Source organism: Oncorhynchus tshawytscha, linkage group LG28 (assembly GCF_018296145.1).
Source record: "Oncorhynchus tshawytscha isolate Ot180627B linkage group LG28, Otsh_v2.0, whole genome shotgun sequence".
NCBI classification, from domain to species: domain Eukaryota; kingdom Metazoa; phylum Chordata; class Actinopteri; order Salmoniformes; family Salmonidae; genus Oncorhynchus; species Oncorhynchus tshawytscha.
Genome location: NC_056456.1, coordinates 31,620,946 through 31,648,827, shown reverse-complemented (window position 1 = coordinate 31,648,827; position 27,882 = coordinate 31,620,946). Strand labels below are relative to the sequence as shown.

General features: G+C 42.7%; 1 protein-coding gene across 1 annotated transcript; it reads right to left on the bottom strand.

Moving 5' to 3' along the window:
• Positions 1-2,568: 2,568 nt before the first annotated feature.
• On the bottom strand, positions 2,569-23,242 carry LOC112244623 (CREB-regulated transcription coactivator 1). The gene is made up of 10 exons (XM_024412353.2): positions 23,109-23,242; positions 22,491-22,579; positions 21,159-21,244; positions 16,594-16,628; positions 15,823-16,034; positions 15,488-15,606; positions 14,961-15,143; positions 11,220-11,303; positions 10,569-10,737; positions 2,569-3,924 (listed from the first exon to the last, which is right to left on the bottom strand). Exons 1-10 carry the CDS (start codon positions 23,240-23,242, stop codon positions 3,716-3,718), a joined length of 1,320 nt encoding a protein of 439 aa, XP_024268121.2. The 3' UTR covers positions 2,569-3,715.
• Positions 23,243-27,882: the final 4,640 nt, after the last annotated feature.

Genomic DNA, 27,882 nt, shown 5'->3' with positions numbered 1-27,882 from the left:
ATGAATCTGGGTTTGGCGGATGCCAGGAGACACTACCTGCCCCAATGCATAGGACCAACTGTAAAGTTTGGTAGAAGAGGAATAATGGCCTGGGTCTGTTTTTCATGGTTCGGGCTAGGCCCCTTAGTTTCAGTTAAGGGAGATCTTAATGCTACAGCATACAATGACATGCAAGACGATTCTGTGCTTCCAACTGTGATGCAACAGTTTGGGGAAGGCCCTTTCCTGTTTCAGCATGAAAATTCCCCCGTGCATGAATTGAAACGCCAACTGCGAGTCAGGCCTAATCGCCCAACATCAATGCCCAACATCACTAATGCTCTTGTGGCTGAATGGAAGCAAGTCCCGGCAGCAATGTTCCAACATCTAGTGGAAAGCCTTCCCAGAAGAGTGGAGGCTGTTATAGCAGCAAAGGGGGGACCTACTCCATATTAATGCCCATGATTTTGGAATGAGATGTTCGACGAGCAGGTGTCTACATACTTTTGGTCATGTACAGTGCCTTGCAAAAGTATTCATCCCCCTTGGCGTTTTTCCTATTTTGTTGCATTACAACCTGTAATTTAAATGGATTATTAGAATGTCATGTAATGGAAATAGACAAAATCGTCCAAATTGGTGAAGTGAAATGAAAAAAATAACTTGTTTAAAAAACAACAACATATGTATTCACCCCCTTTGCTATGAAGCCCCTAAATAAATCTGGTGCAACCAATTACCTTCAGAAGTCATTTTATTAGTTCGATCACACACAGGTGGACTTTATTTAAGTGTCACATGATCTGTCACATGATCTCAGTATATATACACACCTGTTCTGAAAGGCATCAGAGTCTGCAACACCGCCCAAGCAAGGGGCACCACCAAGCAAGGGGCACCATAAAGACCAAGGAGCTCTCCAAACAGGTCAAGGACAAAGTTGTGGAGAAGTTCAGGTCAGGGTTGGGTTATAAAAAAATATCTGAAACTTTGAACACCCCATGGAACACCATTAAATCCATTATAAATAAATAGGAAAGAATATGGCACCACAACAATTCTGCCAAGAGAGGGCCACCCACCAAAACTCACAGACCAGGCAAGGAGGGCATTAATCAGAGAGGCAACCAAGAGACCAAAGATAACCCTGAATGAGCTGCAAAGCTCCACAGCAGAGATCTGGTCAGATGAGACTAAAATGTAGCTTTTAGGCCATCAAGGAAAACGTTATGTCTGGCACAAACCCAACACCTCTCATCACCCCGAGATGACCATCCCCACAGTGAAGCATGGTGGTGGCAGCATCATGCTGTGGGGATGTTTTTAAATGGGCAGGAACTGGGAAACTGGTCAGAACTGAACGAATGATGGATGGTGCTAAATATAGGGAAATTCTTGAGGGAAACCTGTTTCAGTCTTCCAGAGATTTGAGACTGGGACAGAGATTCACCTTCCAGCAGGACAATGACCATAAGCATACTGCTAAAGCAACATTTCAGTGGTTTAAGTGGAAACATTTAAATGTCTTGGAATGGCCTACTCAAAGCCCAGACCTCAATCCAATTGAGAATCTGTGGTATGACTTAAATATTGCTGTACACCAGTGGAACCTATCCAACTTGGACCTGGTGCAGTTTTGCCTTGAAGAATGGGAAAAATCCCAGTGGCTAGATGTGCCAAGCTTATAGAGACATACCCCAAGAGACTTGCAGCTGTAATTGCTGCAAAAGGTGGCTCTACAAAGTTATTTCTTGTTTGTTTCACAAGAAAATATATTTTGCATCTTCAAAGTGGTAGGTATGTTGTGTAAATCATAATATACAAGCACCACCAAAATCTATTTTAATTACAGGTTTTAAGGCAACAAAATAGGAAAAATGCCAAGGGGGGGGTGAATACTTTCACAAGCCACTGTAGTTTATCTGTAAGGTCCCTCTGTCAAGCAGTGAATGTCATGCACAGATTCAACCACAAAGACAAGGGAGTTTTTCCAATGGTTCCCAAATAAGGGCACCTATTGGTAGATGGTTAAAAAAAAGAAAAGGAGCCATTGAATATCCCTTTGAGTATGGTGTAGTTATTATTTACACTTTGGATGGTGTGTCAATAGTCCCAGTCACTAAAAAGATACAGGCGTCCTTCCTAACTCAGTTGCCAGAGAGGAAGGAAACCGCTCAAATTTCACCATGAGGCCAATAGTGACTTTAAAACAGTTACAGAGTTTAATGGCTGTGATAGGAGAAAACTGAAGATGGATCAACAACATTGTAGTTGCTCCACAATACTAACCTAAATGACAGAGTGAAAAGAAGGACGCCTGTACAGAATAAAAATATTCCAAAACATGCATCCTGTTTTCAATAAGAAACTAAAGTAATACTGTAAACAATTAACTTTTAGTCCTAAATACAAAGCGTTATGTTTGGGGCGAATCCAACACATCACTGTGTACCACTCAAACATGGTGGTGGTTGCATCATGTTATGGGTATGTTTGTCATAAGCAAGGACTAGGGAGCTTTAAAAAGAAAAAAGAAAAATCAATGTAATAGAGCTAAGCACAGGCAAAATCCTTGATGAAAACTTGGTTCAGTCTGCTTTCCAACAGACACTGGCAGACAAATTCAGCTTTCGGCAGGACAATAACCTAAAACACAAGGCCATATACACTGGAGTTGCATACAGTGATGACATAGAATGGCTTAGTTATAGTTTTTACTTGAAATTGGCTTGAAAATCTACGGCAAGACTTGAAAATGGCTGTATAGCAATGATCAACACCCAACTTGACAGAATATGAATAATCTTTTCAAGAATAATGGGCAAATATTGTACAATCCAGGTGCGCAAATCTCATAGATTTACCCAGAGAAACTCACAGCTGTAATTGCTGCCGAAGGTGATTCTAACCTGTATTGACTCAGGGGGTTGAATATTTATCTAATCAAGATAGTGTTTAATTTTCCATAAAGTTTTTTAAAAAATGTTAGAATTTTTCTTCCACTTTGACATTAGAGCATTTGGTGTATATCATTGACAAAAAAAGGACATTTTAATCCCACCTCGTAACAGAACAAAATGTGGAAAAAGTAAAGGGGTATGAATACTTTCTGAAGTCACCGTATAGTGTGAATTAATGACAGCGCGGTTAAGTGCACTGATGAAAATGTGAGACTGGCAAGATTAGCCAATAGAGGGGCGGTTGTGAAAAAGCAGATGGGTGATAATGAGACATGCTAATCTAGTATGGCAGGTGAGAGAAAGATAAGCAGTTTCCACTGCAGACATGATTTTAAATCAATTGAATGTCTTCAAATGGAAGTCAAGACCAATGTAGTTTGTATCTTATTTTGTTTTCCTTTACAAAAACCAAAGCATCCAACAGAAAGGCTGGCAGGAGGCATATAATAAAATAAATAAATAAACAAGTTAAGGGATGTATGTGGTTAGCACAGACTGGTCACAGGCAGAACCTTAAGCGCAATATCCACCAAACATGACAATGTCGCCCTTCCATCTTTTCCATCAGGAAGTGAGAAAGCATACTCTGCCGACCATTTCCCTACTAGCTCATCTTACCATGGCTCTTAGAAAGGGGTGGCTGGTGAAGGGAGGTGGGAGTGTGGGATGAATACACTGCACAGCTGGGGCCTAGCCACGAGCTACCACACTCCCAAAATATCCCTCTCCCCTCAGGCCGGGTTCCTCCGAGACAGTCAGTCAACTTGGCAGCGGCTCTAAAGCCGGTCCATCCGAAAGGCGTCTTCCGTGGCGGGGTCAGTGAGGACCATGTCAGGATCGTTGAGCATGTACAGCCCATCCAGGGTCAGAGGGTCGATCTTCAGCTCATCCAAGGGAAACTGAGAGTCCGCGTCGAAGCTGATGTCAGCCGACAGAGAGCTGTAAGACAACCCCTTCGACAGTCTGGGTGGTGACTCTCCGGTGGCTAAAACATACATGAGTAAAGAGAGATGAGGAGAGGTCAGGGTCTTCCTGTTGTGTTTACCCCAAAGAATAGCATCTCATTAAATATTTCAAGGAACAGCCAATAAATGTAGTTTACGAATGTTCAAATCAGGAAGGCTGGTCTGAATGCTTGTTTAACTTTATCCATTAAGCGTAACATAATTCACTTAGTTTGCTTTTCTATGGGCATTGTGGGAATGAATACAAACTTATTATCATCAGCATGGCACAATAATGCACATTACTCACATTTGCTGTTCAATCTATGGGCTCACTCTTGCAATTATCACCTTCCTCTCTCTCAACCAATGGGCATAAATCTTGGGATGTATGTCAATTTACCCATGCACTCTCACTTGCTGTTTCTCAGCAACAGTTTTCGACAATCATCCACCTCCCCAACACCACCAGCTATAATAACCTTAAGCCCTGTCCATGGAACTCCTTTCCCCCAGCGGGGGGTTTCGATGCCAGCAGTCCCGCATTGGGCTACCTGCCATCACCCTGGAGAGACCTGTGACAGGGCCATTCCCCAAACTATTTAATAAAATGTCATATTGCATTCGGTCTTTGTTGTTCATTCAGTTAAGCCTGTACTAGATTAAACTACAATTGAGTGTCAAGTAAAGTAAAATTAAAATAAATACAGAAAACCTCAACTTAATTAATTTAGCTAGTGTTAGGAATGAACTGCTTAGGCACACAGGTAAACATTACACTTCCACTTCCCACCGCTAGGGGGCATCAGAAACCAGGCCAGGTGCCGAGAGAGCAGGTGGATTGATAAGTAATTGCTCACAGGTGCAAGTGATAGGCAGGTGATCAGTGAGAAGAGAGGTATCATGGATTGAATAGCCTGTCAGCCCGGCAACCACGTTCCCAATTCCCCAGTTAGGGTAAAGGAGTATATACAGCATGTCTCCTACACGGAAGGTCAGGGCTATACAGCAGGTCTCCTGCACGGAGGGTCAGGGCTATATAGCAGGTCTCCTACATGGAGGGTCAGGGCTATACAGCAGGTCTCCTAAACGGAGGGAGGGTCAGGTCTCCTGCATGGAGGGTCAGGGCTACACAGCAGGTCTCCTACACGGAGGGTCAGGGCTATACAGCAGGTCTCCTGCATGGAGGGTCAGGGCTATACAGCAGGTCTCCTAAACGGAGGGTCAGGGCTATATAGCAGGTCTCCTGCATGGAGGGTCAGGGCTATACAGCAGGTCTCCTACACGGAGGGTCAGGGCTATATAGCAGGTCTCCTACACGGAGGGTCAGGGCTATATAGCAGGTCTCCTGCATGGAGGGTCAGGGCTATACAGCAGGTCTCCTACACGGAGGGTCAGGGCTATATAGCAGGTCTCCTACACGGAGGGTCAGGGCTATACAGCAGGTCTCCTACACGGAGGGTCAGGGCTATATAGCAGGTCTCCTGCATGGAGGGTCAGGGCTATACAGCAGGTCTCCTACACGGAGGGTCAGGGCTATATAGCAGGTCTCCTACACGGAGGGTCAGGGCTATATAGCAGGTCTCCTACACGGAGGCAAGTGAAATAGTTGAAGGAGAGAGGGGAGCTGAAGATATGGCGGTGGATGCTCCACTGAATCTTTAGATTGTTAAACAGTTGAGGGAAACTGAAATGCTAATTGTGGAGAAGGTGAATTTTATGGTGTTTATTGTGCATGTGATTAATTGTAATGCACAAAGGAATGAAAAGTCCAAGAAACTGGACATAATAGTATATCTGTACAGCACTTTGTGACATCAGCTGATGTAAGAAGGGCTTTATAAATACATCCATTTGATTTGATTTATCTGCTGCTGAAAGGTTTTTGGGTTTCCAGGATTTCACTGCCGAAACATTGTAAAGAATACTGTCTGAAGATGCTCCTCCTTCTCAGGCTCCAGTGCCTGTAGGGATGGGCGTTGGCAGTATGCACATATAGCATTTGCGGACAGCGATAATATCAAAGAACACACCGCACATACAGTGCATTCAAACCCCTTGACTTTATTATTTATTACTTAAGTTATTTTTTGCCCCTCATCAATACCCCATAATGCCAAAGTGAAAACAGATTTATAGAAATGTTTGCAAATGTATAAAATATAAAAAACAGAAATACCTTATTCAGACCCTTTGCTATGAAACTCGAAATTGAGCTCAGGTGCATCCTGTTTCCATATATCATCCTTGAGATGTTTCTACAAATTGTTTCTACAAACTGTGGTAAATTCAATTGATTGGACATGATTTGGAAAGGCACACACCTGTCTATATAAGGTCCCACAGTTGACAGTGTATGTCAGAGCAAAAACAAAGCCACGAGGTCGAAGGAATTGTCTGTAGCGCTCCGGGACAGGATTGTGTCGAGGCACAGATCTGGAAAAGGTTAACGAAAAATGTCTGCAGCATTGAAGGTCCCCAAGGTCATTCTTAAATGGAGGAACATTGGAACCACCAAGACCCTTCCTAGAGCTGGCCTTCCGGCCAAACTGAGCAATCAGGGGAGAACGGCCTTGGACAGGGAGTTGACCAAGAACCCAATGGTCACTCTGATAGAGCTCCAGAGATCCTCTGTAGAGATGGGATAACCTTCCAGAAGGACAACCATCTCTGCAGCACCCCACCAATCAGGCCTTTATGGTAGAGTGGCCAGTCGGAAGCCACTCCTCAGTAAAGGGCACATGACAGCCCGCTTGGAGTTTGCCAAAAAGCACCAAAAGACTCTCAGACCATGAGAAACAAGATTCTCTGGTCTCATGAAATCAATATCGACCTCTTTGGCCTGAATGCCAAGCGTCACTTCTGGAGGAAACCTGGCACTATCCCTACGGTGAAGAATGGTGGTGGCAGCATCATGCTGTGGGTATGTTTTTCAGTGGCAGGGACTGGGAGACTAGTCAGGATTGAGGCAAAGATGAACGGAGCAAAGTACAGAGAGATCCTTGATGAAAACCTTCTCCATAGCGCTCAGGACCTCAGACTGGAAGGTTCACCTTCCAACAGGACAACGACCCTAAGCACACAGCCAAGACAACGCAGGAGTAACTGCGGGACAAGTCTCTGACTGTCCTTGAGTGGCCCAGCCAGAGCTCGGACTTGAACCTTATCTAACATCTCTGGAGAGACCTGAAAATAGCTGTGCAGCATCGCTCCCCATCCAAACTGACAGAGCTTGAGAGGATCTGCAGAGAAGAATGGGAGAAGCTCCCCAAATACAGGTGTGCCAAGCTTGTAGTGTCATACCCAAGAAGTCTCAAGGCTGTAATTGCTGCCAAAGGTGCTTCAACAAAGTATTCAGAGTAAAGGGTCTGAATAACTATGTACAATTTCTAAAAACCTGTTTATGGTTTTTCATTATGTGGTATGGTGTGTAGATTGATGAGGGAAAAAAACAATCTAATCAATTTTAGAACAAGGCTGTAATGTAACAAAATGTGGAAAAAGTGAAGGGATCTGAATACTTTCCAAATGCTCTATATGAATGAAATGAAAGAATGACATTTTATGTTTGTGTCAAATCGCCAATTGGTAACCCATCCCTTATGGGATTAATTGACACATAAACAAACATTACAATAATTCACTGTGGTAATTCAATGATAATTCTTCTTCCGGTGTTCTCTGCATTGTGCATCGCATAAAGAGTGAAAAAATGTAAGGTAAAAATCTACATAATAGTAAACAATAATTATATCTCCAGAGCAGTAAAATAATATACACATATACAGTACCAGTCAAAGTTTGGACACACCTACTCATTCAAGGGTTTTCTTTCTGTTTACTATTTTCTACAATAGTCATTGACAACATTACACTGTATTTCTGATCAATTTGATGTTATTTTAATGGACAAAAAATGTGCTTTTCTTTTATAAAACAAGGACATTTCTAAGTGACCCCAAACTTTTGAACGGTAGTGTATGTATGTACAGTACCAGTCAAAGGTTTGGACACACCTACTCATTCAAGGGGTTTTCTTTCTTTCTTTTTTTACTATTTTCTACATTGTAGAATAATAGTGAAGTCATCAAAACTATGAAATAATACATATGGAATCAAGTAGTAACCAAAAAAAAGTTCAATCAAAATATAGTTTAGATTTTAGATTCTTCAAAGTAGCCACCCTTTGCCTTGATGACAGCTTTGTACACTCTTGGCATTCTCTCAACCAACTTCATCGGGAATGCTTTTCCAACCGTCTTGAAGGAGTTCCCACATATACTGAGAACTTGTTGGCTGCTTTTCCTACATTCTGCGGTCCAACTCATCCCAAACCATCTTAATTGGGTTGAGGGCGGGTGATTGTGGAGGCCAGGTAATCTGATGCAGCACTCCATCACTCTCCTTCTTGGTCAAATAGCCCTCACACAGTCTGGAGGTGTTTTGGGTCATTGTCTTGTTGAAAAACAAATTATAGTTCCACTAAGCGCAAATCAGATGGGATAGCGTATCGCTGCAGAATGCTGTGGTAGCCATGCTGGTTAAGTGTGCATTGAATTCTAAATAAATCACTGACAGTGTCACCAGCAAAGCACCCCCACACCTCCTCCTCCATGCTTCATGGTGGGAACCACACATGTGGAGATCATCCGTTCACCTACAATGCGTCTCACAAAGACACGACGGTTGGAACCAAAAATGTCATATTTGGACTCATCAGACCAAAGAACAGATTTCCACCGGTCTAATGTCCATTGCTCATGTTTCGTGGCCCAAGCAAGTCTCTTCTTCTTATTGTTGTCCTTTAGTACTGGTTTCTTTGCAGCAATTCGACCATGAAGACCTGATTCACGCAGTCTTCTTTGAACAGTTGATGTTGAGATGTGTCTGTTACTTGAACTCTGTGAAGCATTTATTTGGTCTGCAATCTGAGGTTCAGTTAACTCTAATTACCTTATCATCTGCAGCAGAGGTAACTCTGGGTCTTCCATTACGGTGGCAGTCCTCATGAGAGCCAGTTTCATCCTTGCACTTGATGATTTGCAACTGCACGTTCAAAATTCTTGAAATGTTCCGGATCGACTGACGTTCGTGTCTTTTTTGCTTATTTGAGCTGTTCTTGCCATAATAGGGACTTGGTCTTTTACCAAATAGGGCTATTTTCTGTATACCACCCCTACCTTGTCACAACACAATTGATTGGTTTAAACACATTAAAAAGGAAAGAAGTTCCACAAATTAACTTTTAACAAGGCACACCTGTTAATTGAAATGCATTCCAGGTGACTAGCTCATCAAGCTGGTTGAGAGAATGCCTAGAGTGTGCAAAAATGTCATCAAGGCAAAGGGTGGCTACTTTGAAGAATCTCAAATATAAAATATATTTTGGTTGTTTAATACTTTTTTGGTTGCTTTATGACTCCATGTGTTATTTCATATTTTGATGTCTTGACTATTAATCTACAATGTAGAAAATAGTACATAATAATAAAGAAAACCCCTTGAATGAGTAGGTGTGTCCAAACCTTGGACTGGTACTGTACATACATACACTACCGTTCAAAAGTTTGGGGTCACTTATTAATGTCCCTGTTTTTTAAAAGAAAAGCACATTTTTTTGTCCATTAAAATAACATACATAGGTGTAGAGAGGCCCATTATCAGCAACCATCACTCATGTTTTCCAATGGCACGTGGTGTTAGCTAATCCAAGTTTATCATTTTAAAAGGCTAATTGATCATTAGAAAATCCTTTTGCAGTTATGTTAGCACAGCTGGAAACTGTTGTTCTGATTAAAGAAGCAATACAGCGGACCTTATTTAGACTAGTTGAGGATCTGGAGCATCAGCATTTGTGGGTTAGATTACAGGCTCAAAATGGCCAGAAACAAAGTACTTTCTTCTGAAACTCGTCAGTCTATTCTTGTTCTGAAAAATGAAGGCTATTCCATGCGAGAAATTGCCAAGAAACTGAAGATCTCGTACAAAGCTGTGTACTACTCCCTCCACAGAACAGCGCTGGTCTCCAACCAGAATAGAAAGAGGAGTGGGAGGCCCCAGTGCACAACTGAGCAAGAGGACAAGTACATTAGAGTGTCTAGTTTGAGAAACAGATGCCTCACAAGTCCTCAACTGGCAGCTTCATTAAATAGTACACACAAAACACCAGTCTCAACGTCAACAATGAAGAGGCGACTCCGGGATGCTGGCCTTCTAGGCAGATTTGCAAAGATAAAACCATATCTCAGACTGACCAATAAAAAGAAAAGATTAAGATTGGCAAAAGAACGCAGACACTGGACAGAGGAACTCTGCCTAGAAGGCCAGCATCCCTGAGTCGCCTCTTCACTGTTGACGTTGAGACTGGCGTTTTGCCGGGACTATTTAATAAAGCTGCCCTTTGAGGAAACTAGACACTCTTAATGTACTTGTCCTCTTGCTCAGTTGTGCACTGGGGCCCCACACTCCTCTTTCTATTCTGGTTAGAGCCAGTCTGCTTACACTCACTTTCATGCTAAATGCAAACATTCAGACAGCTTATGGTAGAGCAAGGCATGCATTAGACCCCTAGATATAACAAAAGTTAGATCTTTGTATTGAGAGAGTATTTACATTAAGTGAGCTCTATTTCACTGCCTAGCCTTGCAGAGGCTTGAGTGAGCTACCTGGTGTGGCAGAATAGTACCTGTGAGAATGATGTTGGGGATGTTGCCATGGCTACTGTAGCCCAGCTGCTGGGAGTCTTGCAGGTTGCCGTGGCTACCCATCAAACCTATCATGGCTGCTTGGGAGTAGTTGAGGGTGGAGCCCTGGCCGTACAGACTGTTGTTGTCTGTCATGTTGAACTGCTCCAGCTGTTCGAGGAACAGAGAAAACAGTACATGAGGCTAGCCAACACAGTACATGAGGCTAGCCAACACAGTACATGAGGTTAGCCAACACTCAATGACAAGAGCTCATTTCTCTACTATTAACAGGTGCCAAATGGTCAATATAAAGATTCAGTACAACGGGTAAAAATGGAAACCTATTAATCCAGCATTTCCTAAACTTGGTCCTGGGGACCCCAAGGGGTGCACGTTTTGGTTTTTGCCCTATCATTACACAGCTTGTTCAAATGATCAAAGCTTGATGATTAGTTGATTATTTAAATCAGCTGTGTAGTGTTAGGGCAAAAACCAAAACGTGCACCCACTGGGGTCCTGAGGACTGAGTTTGGGAAACCCTGTATTAATATACTGTGCTTTGATACTAAGATATTGGCATATAATGCCATATCAAAAGTAACTAATATTAGCTTGCATAATTAGTTCTGAGGTAGGATGTTAAACCTTACCTGTTGGGAGAGAGCACTGGTCTGTCTGGATGTGAGTTGCTGGTCATAGAAATCAGCAAATACACTACCCAATATGGAGTGGTGCTAGAACACAAGCATATCCCCTTGTTAAAAACAATCCCATGATAGTAATGTACAGGGACAACACAGGAAAGGAAGAGCAGATAGAGAGCACAATCACACCACAACTGTAACTGAATTGTCACAATTCACAAGACATTCACATCAAACCACTGGGTTCAGGCAACACCAAAATCACCGCACACATCTGCAATCCTGAAAACAAACAATAACATACTGCTGCCTAGACAATAGATAAAGCATGACACATTACAAACACAGCAGGAATCATGTTTCGCAAGCCTATCAATTAATTTGCTGTGCAATCAACCTCAATCGCATCCATTAGTTGATTAATTAAGTCATCATAGTAACCTGCCCATCTCACCTTTAAAGATGATTCGACAGATGTTGCTGTTATGTGCCCAACCAGCCAATGTTAACATGCACTGAATACTACTCAAAAGAACTTCATAAATGTCATCAACCCACAACCAACAATGTTGTATGGAGTTGGTTACCATGCATGTCTTGTACTAAGAATTCTTAATTAACTTAGATCAAATAAAATCATGAAATAGAATGAAATCAATATGGAAATCCCTTTTGTGGGTAAAGCTAGAATTTCAAAAACATTCAAATCATCCAGTAATCCTCTTGATGTTTTAATTTCATGTTCTTATAAAAGCTGAAAATGTTTCCGCTTTCATCGTCTGCCTTAATGTATAAATAATTGGATTATATTCACAGGCAGACTCAGTAAGGCAGCCTTCGCCATGCCCCTTTCAGTTCAGAACCACATTATCTGTGCCCTGCCAAAAGAACAGCAGGCAAGGGCATGATAACGGCACATGGACTGTCTGTTGCACCCCATGTAACCCACAACACTGTAGGTTAGCCGTCTAGGTGACAGAAAGAAGCGATGGGCAAAGCCAACCAAAGCATTTAGCTAGTAGCCTAGATACTGAGTGAAAGCTTTTATGATTCCTCTAACAAGCGATGACTTAGTTGTTCAATGTTATGTTCAGTTCGATTCGTTTGTTTATATTATAAACTTATATAGAACTTACAGCGTACATCTAGTCTACAGGGCCTTGTGGAGGGACCCTGTTCCTTCTTGTTTTTTCACAATACACAAGGGATTCAAAACTCTAGGCTAAAAGGGATTCAAAACTCTAGGCTAAAAGGGATTCAAAACTCTAGGCTAAAAGGGATTCAAAACTCTAGGCTAAAAGGGATTCAAAACTCAAGGCTAAAAGTCATCTCTGGTTGCTAAATGTTAACTACCAAGTACATTTTCCTAACTCAACCAACTGGCTAACGTGTGTCATTTTGGTGCCTATGCTACGAGGCCACTTAGGATGCAGACACAGAGAAGCAGCAAGGAGAACGGGATCAGTGACCCTGCGAGACACGACGATGGGGGTGGCAGGGGGTTGGTGGCACAAGAGCAGCCGAAAGGGGCAGCCAAAGGGCCCAGCCGGCGACGAAAACAGAACCACGATGGAAAAACAGTGTATACAGTCAGTGGGTTTTGCTCACACGCCCTTACTTGAGGCGAGCCTCCAGGTGAGAAGCCTTGATTGGAGACTGGAGATGTTGGAGACTGATTGGCCGAAGACCCAGCCCTACTGCGGTACTGTTGGGGGAAAGAGCCCTAATACAGGATCATATTTTAATTAGACTCACTGACTGGCTAATTGTCTGACTGGCTGGCTGACTTACTGGGTTACTGGCTAGGTTACTGGCTGGCTGAATCAATGGCCGGCTGACCTGCTGGGTAACTGACTGCCTGGCTGACCTGCTGGGTTACTGACTAGCTGACTAACTGGCTGGCTGACCTGCTGGGTTACTGGCTGACTGACCTGCTGGGTTACTGGCTGGCTGTCCTGCTGGTTTACTGGCTGGCTGTCCTGCTGGGTTACTGGCTGGCTGTCCTGCTGGGTTACTGGCTGGCTGACCTGCTGGGTAACTGACTGACTGACTGGCTGACCTGCTGGATTACTGACTAGCTGACTGACTGGCTGGCTGACCTGCTGGGTTACTGGCTGACTGACCTGCTGGGTTACTGGCTGGCTGTCCTGCTGGGTTACTGGCTGGCTGTCCTGCTGGGTTACTGGCTGGCTGTCCTGCTGGGTTACTGGCTGGCTGTCCTGCTGGGTTACTGGCTGGCCGTACCTGCTGGGTTACTGGCTGGCTGATCTGCTGGGTTACTGGCTGGCTGATCTGCTGGGTTACTGGCTGGCTGACCTGCTGGGTTACTGGCTGGCTGACCTGCTGGGTTACTGGCTGGCTGACCTGCTGGGTTACTGGCTGGCTGATCTGCTGGGTTACTGGCTGGCTGACCTGCTGGGTTACTGACTAGCTGACTGACTGGCTGGCTGATCTGCTGGGTTACTGGCTGGCTGATCTGCTGGGTTACTGGCTGGCTGACCTGCTGGGTTACTGACTAGCTGACTGACTGGCTGGCTGATCTGCTGGGTTACTGGCTGGCTGATCTGCTGGGTTACTGGCTGGCTGATCTGCTGGGTTACTGGCTGGGTTTCTGGTTGGCTGACTGACTGGCTCCTTTCTGAAAATGTATGCTCCACTATATTGTTGATTATAGTTGACTCGGCTATTGCAGCCACACCCATCACTGACAGGTGTATAAAACACAGCCATGCAATCTCAATAGACACGCATTGGCAGCAGAATGGCCTGTACTGAAGAGCTCAGTGACTTTCAACGTGGCACTGTCATAACATGCCACCTTTCCAACAAGTCAGTTCGTAAAATTTCTGCCCTGCTAGAGCTGTCCCGGTCAACTGTAAGTGTGGTTATTGTGAAGTGGAAACGTCTTGGAGCAACAATGTCTCAGCCGCGAAGTGGTAGGCCACACAAGCACACAGAACGGGACCGCCGAGTGATGAAGAGTGTATCGCGTAAAAATCGTCTGTCCTCGGTTGCAACACTCACTACTGAGCTCCAACCTGCCTCTGGAAGCAATGTCGGCACAAGAACTGTTCGTCGGGAGCTTCATAAAATGGGTTTCCATGGCCGAGCAGCCGCACACAAGCCTACGATCACCATTCGCAATGCCAAGCATCGGCTGGAGTGTTGTAAAACTTGCCACCATTGGACAGTGGAAACGTTCTCTGTGATGAATCACGCTTCAACATCTGGCAGTCCGACGGACGATTCTTGGTTTGGCGGATGCCAGGAGAACACTACCTGCCCCAATGTATAGTGCCAACTAAAGTTTGTTGGAGGAGGAATAATGGTTTGGGGCTGTTTTTCCATGGTCCATGCCTCTTAGTTCCAGTGAAGGGAAATCTTAACGTTACAGAGTTTAATGACATTGCAGATAATTCTGTGCTTCCAATTTTGTTGCAACAGTTTGGGGAAAGCCCTTTCCTGTTTCAGCATGACAATGCCCCCGTGCAAAGCGAGGTCCATACAGAAATGGTTTGTCGAGATCAGTGTGGAAGAACTTGACTGGCCTGCACAGAGCCATCTTGCTTATAGAAGACTAGTCCCTTCGACTTCAAGATCAAACCAAAGATAGCTTAACAGGAAAAACTACATTTTGTTAAATAGGGTTGGAACACTAAGTCGGTTTCAGCACTATCTTTTCCTATGGACAGGAGTGTAGGATAAGGAAAGTTCTGAAGAGGGAAGGGTTTGAGAAAGTAAGCTTACCGAGTTCATATCCATGGAGTTCTGTGTCTGGCTGGAAGAGGTGTTCAGAGGGGAGGGGAGCTGGACCAGCCTGGTCAGTCCTTGAGTGGTCTGCTGCTGCTGTTGTTGTTGAGAAGAGGGCTGGCTGAAGAACGTGTACTGAGACAACTGTGCCTCCAGTGTCATGGCGTCTATGGTCTCCGCCTGAGACAGATACACATAGGAGTTCTAAATTAGTCAGTGGGGAAAAACTGAAAATGATGTCCACAGAAATGTGATAGAAAGTGTGATCGAAAGTAGAGCGATGGCTAAACTTAGTACAATCCCCAATTTCAGAAACACTCTTGGATGTTCAGAATCTCTGAAGGCTCCTGGTATATTACCTTCTAATCATTCGACTGGTGCTCCAATTATCCATAGCAACTTACTTTAAATACATTCAAAGAGGGGGGGAAACCACTACAGAGTACAATCATTGTAAATACACTAGAAAAGTAATTCAGAAATGTAACAATCGCAATAATAGAAGGGAAGAGTACGGTACGTACTACCTGGGCGAGGGTGAGGGGTGGCGACAGGGTGGGGGAGAGCTGTAGGGACTGGTGCGGTTGGGAGTCCTGGTTGACCATGTTGTTGTCCTGCCTGCCCTGCTGGGCTGTGGTCTGTCCTGCTGGGACACAAAACAACAAACATATCTTTCAGAATCCCAACTGTCATAGAAAGTTAGAGACAGAGAGACGTATATAAGATATAAGCCAACTGTCTGCCATGTGGTGACATCATCTCCCAACTTCTGGTGCCAACATGAAAATTCAGAATTTCTAACTGTGTTTCCAAACTCTATACATCTATGGTTCTGGAAGGTGGAGGACTGAGAGGTCACCTTGGATGGTGGAACTGAAGCTGTATGAGTGGCTGGTGGCCAGGTTTCCCGTGCTATTGTAGGCGCTGAGGGTAGAGTCCTCGGGGTCCAGGGGGGTGGGCAGCGGAGGGGGGAACTGGATGTTGGTCAGATCAGGCAGGGAGCCGCCGCCCGTGTTTTGGGCTGAAGGCATCAGTGACACGGTCAGCTCCTGATCTGGAGACGGGAATATGCTGAAAATAGAAAAAACATATGATTGGTATCCCCATAATGACAGTAGCGGTATTATATGCACAGTCAGCAGATTTCACAGGCTGCTGCAGTGTATGTAAAATAACATAGGAAGATAAATGAGAATACGCCCCTCCCCGACTTCAGCAATATTTCCACTGTGGGTTTTCACACGGTCCTTCGAGCTGGACAGGAAGTTGTGCATAAAGCGTTACCAGCAAATGCTTTCCAGATATACACTTCTCTTCATGTTTTCAACATGACCCCAAAGGAAATGAAGGGAAATTGCCTCCAATTGTTTTCTAATAAGCCCAGTATTCAAATTTCTGCAAGGGACCCTGTTCACATTCTCAAAATAACAATAACAATAACATCCCAGACAGCCAGAACTCACTAGCTCCACAACACTTCTTGAAGTATGTCAATGATGTCCCAAAACATCAGTTGGAAAAACATATAATCATCGCTAAACTGCCAACTGTCGTGGGCTGTCGTAATCAGCCTTTCACAAAGCTATACTGAAGTCAGGATGGTTCGATTTTAGTCTGTGGAAGTACTCACTTGATTCCTGGGACCTTGGACCTTGATGAGACATTCTGAGGGAAAAATAAAAATGACAACTCAGTAACAATACAATATAACTCAGTGCTGTATAACAATACAATATAACTCAGTGCTGTATAACAATACAATAGAACCCTGAGCTGTATAACAATACAATAGAATCCAGTGCTGTATAACAATACAATAGAACCCAGAGCTGTATAACAATACAATAGAACCCAGAGCTGTATAACAATACAATATAACTCAGTGCTGTATAACAATACAATAGAACCCAGAGCTGTATAACAATACAATAGAACCCAGAGCTGTATAACAATACAATAGGACCCAGAGCTGTATAACAATACAATAGAACCCAGAGCTGTATAACAATACAATAGAACCCAGAGCTGTATAACAATACAAAGTAACCCTGAGCTGTATAACAATACAATAGAACCCTGAGCTGTATAACAATACAATATAACTCAGTGCTGTATAACAATACAATAGAACCCAGAGCTGTATAACAATACAATAGAACCCTGAACTGTATAACAATACAATAGAACTCAGTGCTGTATAACAATACAATAGAACCCAGAGCTGTATAACAATACAATAGAACCAGAGCTGTATAACAATACAATATAACAATACAATATAACTCAGTGCTGTATAACAATACAATATAACTCAGTGCTGTATAACAATACAATATAACTCAGAGCTGTATAACAATACAATATAACTCAGTGCTGTATAACAATACAATATAACTCAGAGCTGTATAACAATACAATAGAATCCAGTGCTGTATAACAATACAATAGAACCCAGAGCTGTATAACAATACAATAGAACCCAGTGCTGTATAACAATACAATAGAACCCTGAGCTGTATAACAATACAATAGAACCCTGAGCTGTAGAACAATACAATAGAACCCAGAGCTGTATAACAATACAATAGAACCCTGAGCTGTAGAACAATACAATATAACTCAGTGCTGTATAACAATACAGTATAATCCAGTGCTGTATAACAATACAATAGAACCCAGAGCTGTATAACAATACAATAGAACCCTGAGCTGTAGAACAATACAATAGAACCCTGAGCTGTAGAAAAATACAATATAACTCAGTGCTGTAGAACAATACAATATAACTCAGTGCTGTAGAACAATACAGTATAATCCAGAGCTGTATAACAATACAATAGAACCCTGAGCTGTATAACAATACAATATAACTCAGTGCTGTATAACAATACAGTATAATCCAGTGCTGTATAAGAACAATACAATAGAACCCAGAGCTGTATAACAATACAATAGAATAACCAGAGCTGTATAACAATACAATATAACCCAGAGCTGTATAACAATACAATAGAACAATAGAACCCCAGAGCTGTAGAACAATACAATATAACTCAGTGCTGTATAACAATACAGTATAATCCAGTGCTGTATAACAATACAGTATAATCCAGTGCTGTATAACAAACATATAATCCAGTGCTGTATAACAATACAATAGAACCCAGAGCTGTATAACAATACAATAGAATCCAGAGCTGTATAACAATACAATAGAACCCTGAGCTGTAGAACAATACAATATAACTCAGTGCTGTATAACAATACAGTATAATCCAGTGCTGTATATACAATAGAAATACAATAGCTGTATAACAATACAATAGAACCCAGAGCTGTATAACAATACAATATAACAAACCCAGAGCTGTATAACAATACAATAGAATCCAGAGCTGTATAACAATACAATAGAACCCTGAGCTGTAGAACAATACAATATAACTCAGTGCTGTATAACAATACAGTATAATCCAGTGCTGTATAACAATACAATAGAACCCAGAGCTGTATAACAATACAATAGAACCCAGAGCTGTATAACAATACAATAGAACAGAGCTGTATAACAGCTGTAGAACAATACAATATAACTCAGTGCTGTATAACAATACATATAATCAGTGCTGTATAACAAACAATATAACTCAGTGCTGTATAACAATACAATAGAACCCTCAGAGCTGTATAACAATACAATATACAAATAACCAGTGCTGTATAACAATACAATAGAACCCAGAGCTGTATAACAATACAATAGAACCCAGAGCTGTATAACAATACAATATAACTCAGTGCTGTATAACAATACAATAGAACCCTGAGCTGTATAACAATACAATAGAATCCAGTGCTGTATAACAATACAATAGAACTCAGAGCTGTAGAACAATACAATAGAACTCAGAGCTATAGAACAATACAATATAACTTAGAGCTGTAGAACAATACAATAGAACTCAGAGCTGTAGAACAATCAAATCAAATCAAATTTTATTTGTCACATACACATGGTTAGCAGATGTTAATGCGAGTGTAGCGAAATGCTTGTGCTTCTAGTTCCGACAATGCAGTAATAACGAACAAGTAATCTAACTAACAATTCCAAAAAACTACTGTCTTATACACAGTGTAAGGGGATAAAGAATATGTACATAAGGATATATGAATGAGTGATGGTACAGAGCAGCATAGGCAAGATACAGTAGATGATATCGAGTACAGTATATACATATGAGATGAGTATGTAAACCAAGTGGCATAGTTAAAGTGGCTAGTGATACATGTATTACATAAGGATGCAGTCGATGATATAGAGTACAGTATATACGTATGCATATGAGATGAATAATGTAGGGTAAGTAACATTATATAAGGTAGCATTGTTTAAAGTGGCTAGTGATATATTTACATCATTTCCCATCAATTCCCATTATTAAAGTGGCTGGAGTTGAGTCAGTGTCATTGACAGTGTGTTGGCAGCAGCCACTCAATGTTAGTGGTGGCTGTTTAACAGTCTGATGGCCTTGAGATAGAAGCTGTTTTTCAGTCTCTCGGTCCCAGCTTTGATGCACCTGTACTGACCTCGCCTTCTGGATGACAGCGGGGTGAACAGGCAGTGGCCTGGGTGGTTGATGTCCTTGATGATCTTTATGGCCTTCCTGTAGCATCGGGTGGTGTAGGTGTCCTGGAGGGCAGGTAGTTTGCCCCCGGTGATGCGTTGTGCAGACCTCACTACCCTCTGGAGAGCCTTACGGTTGAGGGCGGTGCAGTTGCCATACCAGGCGGTGATACAGCCCGCCAGGATGCTCTCGATTGTGCATCTGTAGAAGTTTGTGAGTGCTTTTGGTGACAAGCCAAATTTCTTCAGCCTCCTGAGGTTGAAGAGGCGCTGCTGCGCCTTCTTCACGATGCTGTCTGTGTGAGTGGACCAATTCAGTTTGTCTGTGATGTGTATGCCGAGGAACTTAAAACTTGCTACCCTCTCCACTACTGTTCCATCGATGTGGATGGGGGTGTTCCCTCTGCTGTTTCCTGAAGTCCACAATCATCTCCTTAGTTTTGTTGACGTTGAGTGTGAGGTTATTTTCCTGACACCACACCCGAGGGCCCTCACCTCCTCCCTGTAGGCCGTCTCGTCGTTGTTGGTAATCAAGCCTACCACTGTTGTGTTGTCTGCAAACTTGATGATTGAGTTGGAGGCGTGCGTGGCCACGCAGTCGTGGGTGAACAGGGAGTACAGGAGAGGGCTCAGAACGCACCCTTGTGGGGCCCCAGTGTTGAGGATCAGCGGGGAGGAGATGTTGTTGCCTACCCTCACCACCTGGGGGCGGCCCGTCAGGAAGTCCAGTACCCAGTTGCACAGGGCGGGGTCAAGACCCAGGGTCTCGAGCTTGATGACGAGCTTGGAGGGTACTATGGTGTTGAATGCCGAGCTGTAGTCGATGAACAGCATTCTCACATAGGTATTCCTCTTGTCCAGATGGGTTAGGGCAGTGTGCAGTGTGGTTGAGATTGCATCGTCTGTGGACCTATTTGGGCGGTAAGCAAATTGGAGTGGGTCTAGGGTGTCAGGTAGGGTGGAGGTGATATGGTCCTTGACTAGTCTCTCAAAGCACTTCATGATGACGGATGTGAGTGCTACGGGGCGGTAGTCGTTTAGCTCAGTTACCTTAGCTTTCTTGGGAACAGGAACAATGGTGGACCTCTTGAAGCATGTGGGAACAGCAGACTGGTATAGGGATTGATTGAATATGTCCGTAAACACACCGGCCAGCTGGTCTGCGCATGCTCTGAGGGCGCGGCTGGGGATGTCGTCTGGGCCTGCAGCCTTGCGAGGGTTAACACGTTTAAATGTCTTACTCACCTCGGCTGCAGTGAAGGAGAGACCGCATGTTTTCGTTGCAGGCCGTGTCAGTGGCACTGTATTGTCCTCAAAGCGGGCAAAAAAGTTACAATACAATAGAACTCAGAGCTGTAGAACAATACAATAGAACTCAGAGCTGTAGAACAATACAATAGAACTCAGAGCTATAGAACAATACAATATAACTTAGAGCTGTAGAACAATACAATAGAACTCAGAGCTGTAGAACAATACAATAGAACTTAGAGCTGTAGAACAATACAATAGAACTCAGAGCTGTAGAACAATGGAGTTAAGATATATCACCAGATCTGAGTGCACTTCACCTTTTTGCCATCCCAGTTCTGTTTTTGTTCATCTTTGTCCATATCTGATTCTGTGTCTTCTGGCCCTGGTACATGAAGCAGAAGCACTGGAGAGGAAAAGAAAGGACGAGAGGGAGAAAGAGAGAGAAAATGAGAGGGAGTTCAATTAATCTAATTGTCACTTATCTAGAATTTTAAAAAGCAAAAAAAATACATATTGAAATACCCTTATTTTCATCTTGCCATAACAGTGAAAGGAAAATTAAATCAATACATGAAGGAATTTGATATTAAGTTTCTCAATAAAAGGAATACGCGTCAGACAGCCATTAGTATGTCACATTGAGAATCACTTGGATATTCATATTCATCCTATGAGTAATGTCTACAGCCTTTAAAGACAAGGGCTGAAGTATTTTATCATGTACACCAGAGTATTTAATAGTACAATAAACGGTAGCCGGCAAAGCCATGAAGAAATATTTCATCATCAATACGTCGTATATCACCTTCCTCATAATGACAGAGATAATTACATTTGCGCCTGATTAAAAAATCATTATTAAACCTACAAACTGGAAACAGAGCACTGGGGCATTGTAGGGCCAAGAGTTTTTGTTGTGTGGGCGAGCTGTTTGCGGATGTCAACATTGTGAACAGAGCGCCCCATGGTGGCGGTGGGGTCATGGTATGGGCAGGCATAAACTACAGACAATGAACACAATTGCATTTTAATGATGGCGATTTGAATGCACAGAGATACCGTGACGAGATCCTGAGGCCCATTGTCGTGCCATTCATCCACCGCCATCACCTCATGTTTCAGCAAGATAATGCACGGCCCCATGTCGCAAGGATCTGTACACAATTCCTGGAAGCTAAAAAAGTCCCAGATCTTCCATGGCCTGCATACTCACCAGACATGTTACTGATTGAGTATGTTTGGGATGCCCTTGATCGACATGTTCCAGTTCCCGCTAATATCCAGCAACTACGCACAGCCATTGAAGAGGAGTGGGACAACATTCCGCAGGCCACAATCAACAGCCTGATCAATTCTATGTGAAGGAGATGTCACACTGCATAAGGCAAATGGTGGTCACACCAGATACCAACTGGTTTTCTGATCCAAGCACCTACTTTTTTTTTTAAAGGTATCTGTGACCAACGGATGCATATCTGTATTCCCAGTCATGTGAAATCCATAGATTAGGGCCTAATTTATTTATTTGAATTGACTGATTTCCTTCCACGAACTCAGTAAAATATTTGAAATTGTTGCATGTTGCGTTTTATATTTTTGTTCAGTTTATAAAACTCATATAAAGTATATTAAGTTCAAATCCGACGCACCTCGTTTAAGCTGCAAGTCCTGTGAGCCTCCTGCAAAAATATCCTGCGGGTTCAAAGTGCTCTGATGCAATGCAGAGTCCGAGTTTGTCCTATAGCACAGGGAAAGAGACATACACCACCTAGTTTGTCCTATAGCACAGGGAAAGAGACATACACCACCTAGTTTGTCCTATAGCACAGGGAAAGAGACATACACCACCTAGTCTGTCCTATAGCACAGGGAAAGAGACATACAACACCTAGTTTGTCCTATAGCACAGGGAAAGAGACATACACCACCTAGTTTGTCCTATAGCACAGGGAAAGAGACATACACCACCTAGTCTGTCCTATAGCACAGGAAAAGAGACATACACCACTTAGTTTGTCCTATAGCACAGGGAAAGAGACATACACCACCTAGTTTGTCCTATAGCACAGGGAAAGAGACTTACACCACCTAGTTTGTCCTATAGCACAGGGAAAGAGACTTACACCACCTAGTTTGTCCTATAGCACAGGGAAAGAGACTTACACCACTTAGGGGTGACTAAATGTATCAGTTGTGAAAAGTCAAGGGACATTTCACAAAGAAATCGAAACAGTATCACATGCCACAATATAGTTGGATTATCTTACCTCCTCCAGCTGGTGTCGGGTGGGGGTGACAGATACACCGAGCCATACGGACAGCTATCAATGTGAGACCCCTGGTTAAGGGCAATACAAATCTGTAGCATCGCACAACTGAAGTCAATGATGTAAAACACCATGGCGCCTTAGAGTACAGTCTATGCTATTGAAGTACATTGGTGAAAGATGTTACAAAGTGAAACTCGCTTCAATAAATAGGTAATTACCAGATAATTACTATATTATTAGTGTAATTACCATATTACCATGTCATTCGTAATCAAATTTCCGTTGCATAAGAGACTGTAAAATTAAGTGTAATAAAAATACCGTCACGTAAATCGACAGTAAAGGATATTTGGCGTCCATGTTTGTCGAGGGGCCTTCCGTGTGGAGATGTGATGCGGTTTCTGTCCCGGTAAACTCTGTCAACCAATCCATGATGCCGTGTTGTCCTGCTGGTGTCACCTGAACCTTGAAAGGGAGTCTGCAGACCCCAACAAAACAAACCAGTCACAAGCTACATAGATACAGTTGAAGTCGGAAGTTTACATACACTTAGGTTGGAGTCATTAAAACTCGTTTTTCAACCACTCCACAAATTTCTTGTTAAAAAACTATAGTTTTGGCAAGTCGGTTAGGACATCTACTTTGTGATTACACAAGTTATTTTTCCAACAATTATTTACAGACAGAATATTTCACTTATAATTAATTCACTGTATCACAATTCCAGTAGGTCAGAAGTTTACATACACTAAGTTGACTGTGCCTTTAGACAACTTGAAAAATTCCAGAAAATTATGTCATGGCTTTAGAAGCTTCTGATAGGCTAATTGACATCATTTGAGTCAATTGGAGGTGTACCTGTGGATGTATTTCAAGGCCTACCTTCAAACTCAGTGCCTCTTTGCTTGACATCATGGGAAAATCAAAAGAAAAAGACCCCAGAAAAAGAATTGTAGACCTCCACAAGTCTGGTTCATCCTTGGCAGCAATTTCCAAACGCCTGAAGGTACCATGTTCATCTGTACAAACAATAGTACGCAAATATAAACACCACCAACACCACCACATCAATATAACCTGAAAGGCCGTTCAGCAAGGAAGAAGCCACTGCTCCAAAACCGCCCTTAAAAAAGCCAGACTACGGTTTGCAATTGCGCATGGGGACAAAGATCGTACTTTTTGGAGAAATGTCCTCTGTTCTGATGAAACAAAAATATAACTGTTTGGCCATAATGACCATCGTTATGTTTGGAGGAAAAAGGGGGAGGCTTGCAAGCCGAAGAACACCATCCCAACCGTGACGCACGGGGGTGGCAGCATCATGTTGTGGGGGTGCTTTGCTGCAGGAGGGACTGGTGCATGTCGCAAAATATATGGCACCACGAGGGAGGAAAATTATGTGGATATATTGAAGCAACATCTCAAGACATCAGTCAGGAAGTTTAAGGTTGGTTTTATTTTATTTTTTAAATTGTACCTTTATTTAACTAGGCAAGCCTAGGAACAGTGGGTTAACTGCCTTGTTCAGGGGCAGAACGACAGATTTGTACCTTGTCAGCTCGGGGATTCAAACTTGCAACCTTTCGGTTACTAGTCCAAAGCTCTAACCACTAGGCTGGGTCTTCCAAATGGACAATGACCTCAAGCATACTTCCAAAGTTGTGGCAAAATGCTTAAGGACAACAAAGTCAAGGTATTGGAGTGGCCATCACAAAGCCCTGACCTCAATCCTATAGAAAATTTGTGGGCAGAACTGAAAAGGCATGTGCGAGCTAGGAGGCCTACAAACCTGACTCCAGCTCTGTCAGAAGAAATGGGCCGAAATTCACCCAACTTATTGTGGGAAGCTTGTGGAAGGCTACCCAAAAGTTTGATCCAAGTTAAACAATTTAAAGGCAATGCTACCAAATACTAATTGACTGTATGTAAACTTCTGACCCACTGGGAATGTGATGAAAGAAATAAAAGCTGAAATAAATAATTCACTCTACTATTATTCTGACATTTCACATTCTTAAAATAAAGTAGTGATCCTAACTGACCTAAGACAGGGGATTTTTACTAGGATTAAATGTCAGGAATTGTGAAAAACTGAGTTTAAATGTATTTGGCTAAGGTGTCTGTAAACTTCAACTGTAAATTATAGCCAAATATATGTCAACAAAAGAGTAAACGTGTTCAATTTAGGGTAAGACCACAAATATTTCAAATCAGAGTCCGACAAACACACTTACCTGAAAAGGCATGTCAATGGTGCCATTTCCAATCTGATTGACATTTGGCAATGATCCGCCATAATACTGCCCACGGTTTTGTCCCAACTGTAGATACTGGGTCTTCTGTAACTGAATAAAGAGAGTGAAGAAACAAAAGAATAAGCAAACATGGAGTCAGATAATGTTAGGTATGAAATATTCAAAAGGCAATAGTACAAATAAATCAAAAACAAAATGGAGGGGCTTCCGGTTGAGCATGTGAATGGAGAAGAGGCTTGTGGATGAGGCTCTCACGCATTAGTTAATTTTGGCAAATTTTTACTTTGCATTCCACTTTCTTACATAGCAGATTTGATTGATGAGTTCGTAAGTTACCTTTTTGATTCAAATGTCACATGATCTTAGGAGCAGAAGACCCGTAACTAACGTTTCAACCGCGATGGCAAACGTGAATGGTAATGGCGCCGACTCCAGTCCAACCATTACGCAGTCTCACGCGGTCACACTCCCCACAGATCTTCAGAACTTCTGTATGGTTCTGATCTTGGAAATTACAGCTACCATTGCCACTCAGCTCAAAACTGTCATCGATGCTGCTCTGGGCACCCTCCCCGCCGCCCTGGATGGTGTCAAAGCCGCTGTGGATGAACAAGGCCACCAACTTAACGGCTTTGAAAATGACCTGTGTGATGGCAGTAACCGCATAGTGAGAAAATGAGAATGAGAAAATGGTTGCCCGTCTGAGCTCCGAAAACCAAAAACTGATTAACAAGACCGATGACCTGGAATCCCATTCTCATCGTTGCAATCTTCGGGTTGTTGGTATACCAGAGAAACTTGGCGGGAACTCAGTTAAGTTCATGTCAGACTTCTTCGTGGAGGTGCTAGGTCCGGCCATCGTTCCATCTACCCCGAAGCTGGACAGAGCCCACCGCATTGTCCCTTCCCCAGCGGGTGGAGACGACAACTCCAAGCCTAGAGTGTTTATCATCCGTTTTCATTATTACTGTGACACGGAGCGCATCCTCAAGAGGCAGGGCAGAGAGAGACCAGCTACATTTCTGCGGATGCAAGGTGTTCATCTTTCCTGACCTCAGCTCGAGTGTCACCAAGAAGAGAGCTAAATTCCTTGAAGTGTTCTCATTTTGAACCATTTCATGTGTCTGAAGCAACAAACTCTGCCTTCCCGGAAAGCAAATTAAGTGCACTATAGGCCTAGCCCTGGCCAATCGGATGGGTCAGATTACCGTGTCTACAGTAAAGCAGCAGGCTTAAAAAAAGTCCACAGCATTGTTGATACTGTGATATTTCAAAACATTTCAAATCATGACCAGAGAGAGAATGTCAAAGAATACAGCAAAGAGATGCTGTTTTTATGACTGAGTTCATGTTTAAGTTCTTACTCAGCACTGTCAACACTTTTTATTCAACACTTTTAGAGGCTATTAAAATGTGCATTCTTCAAACTTCCACTCACGCGACAACCAACACTGCAGCTGTAATGAGTAGGAAAGTGTATTGATAGGCATGCATTATTATTAGCAGATTGGGTCTTTTTTAATATCGAGAAATATTTCACTTTCTCTGTTCATAGGAGTAACAACATGAATTTGTGCATGAGGCAGAAATAATGCTGTACTACTCGAGTTTCACCATCAGCTGGAAGACGGTGTCCCTTTTTGGTCAGTGTCAACAGAGGAAAGGGAGAGCGGAGGGACGTTGAGAGGCGGACCCCTGTCTCCTCTTGCTCTCTCCCTCTGCTGTGCAACCTGGTCTCTGAGCATTTTGTATTATTCTGTATGTAAATCTGCAACATTATTTAAGATGATATGTTATGTATTAATTTCGTATGGTATGTTCCGTGGTATGTATCGTATGGTATGTTCCGTGGTATGTATCGTATGGTATGTTCCGTGGTATGTATCGTATGGTATGTTCCGTGGTATGTATCGTATGGTATGTATCGTATGGTAGGTTTGGGTTAGGGGAAGAGTTAGCTAAAAGGGTTAAGGTTATGCTATGAGACCAGGTTGCACTAAGACTGACCATCAGATGCAGGCCCCATCAGCCCAGTAAAATATTTAAATGTATGCTCGCTCAGCTGTGCCTCACGAGTAATACAACAACTGATCTATTACGAGTGTGATCATATAGCCTACCTCAAATTTTGAAATATATATATTTTTTAAATGGTCAGAACCACAATGCAATGGCACGACAATTCAAGCAAAGCCAATATGCGGTGATAATGTATTTGGCATATAGCCTACTGCACAAACCTCATTGCTACAGTACTGTTTTTATGACTGAGTTCATGTTTAAGTTCTTACTCAGCACTGTCAACACTTTTTATTCAACACTTTTAGAGGCTATTAAAATGTGCATTCTTCAAACTTCCACTCACGCGACAACCAACACTGCAGCTGTAATGAGTAGGAAAGTGTATTGATAGGCATGCATTATTATTAGCAGATTGGGTCTTTTTTAATATCGAGAAATATTTCACTTTCTCTGTTCATAGGAGTAACAACATGAATTTGTGCATGAGGCAGAAA

What these genes read in the sequence shown, in the direction of transcription:
- LOC112244623 (XM_024412353.2), bottom strand. Translation starts at nt 23,242, where the DNA reads ATGGTGTTTTACATCATTGACTTCAGTTGTGCGATGCTACAGATTTGT. An exon ending in AGAACTGGGATGGCAAAAAG is followed by an intron (nt 16,629 to 21,158) that starts GTGAAGTGCACT and finishes TTTTTCCCTCAG; the next exon opens with AATGTCTCATCAAGGTCCAA. An exon ending in ACTCCATGGATATGAACTCG is followed by an intron (nt 11,304 to 14,960) that starts GTAAGCTTACTT and finishes CTTGTGTTCTAG; the next exon opens with CACCACTCCATATTGGGTAG.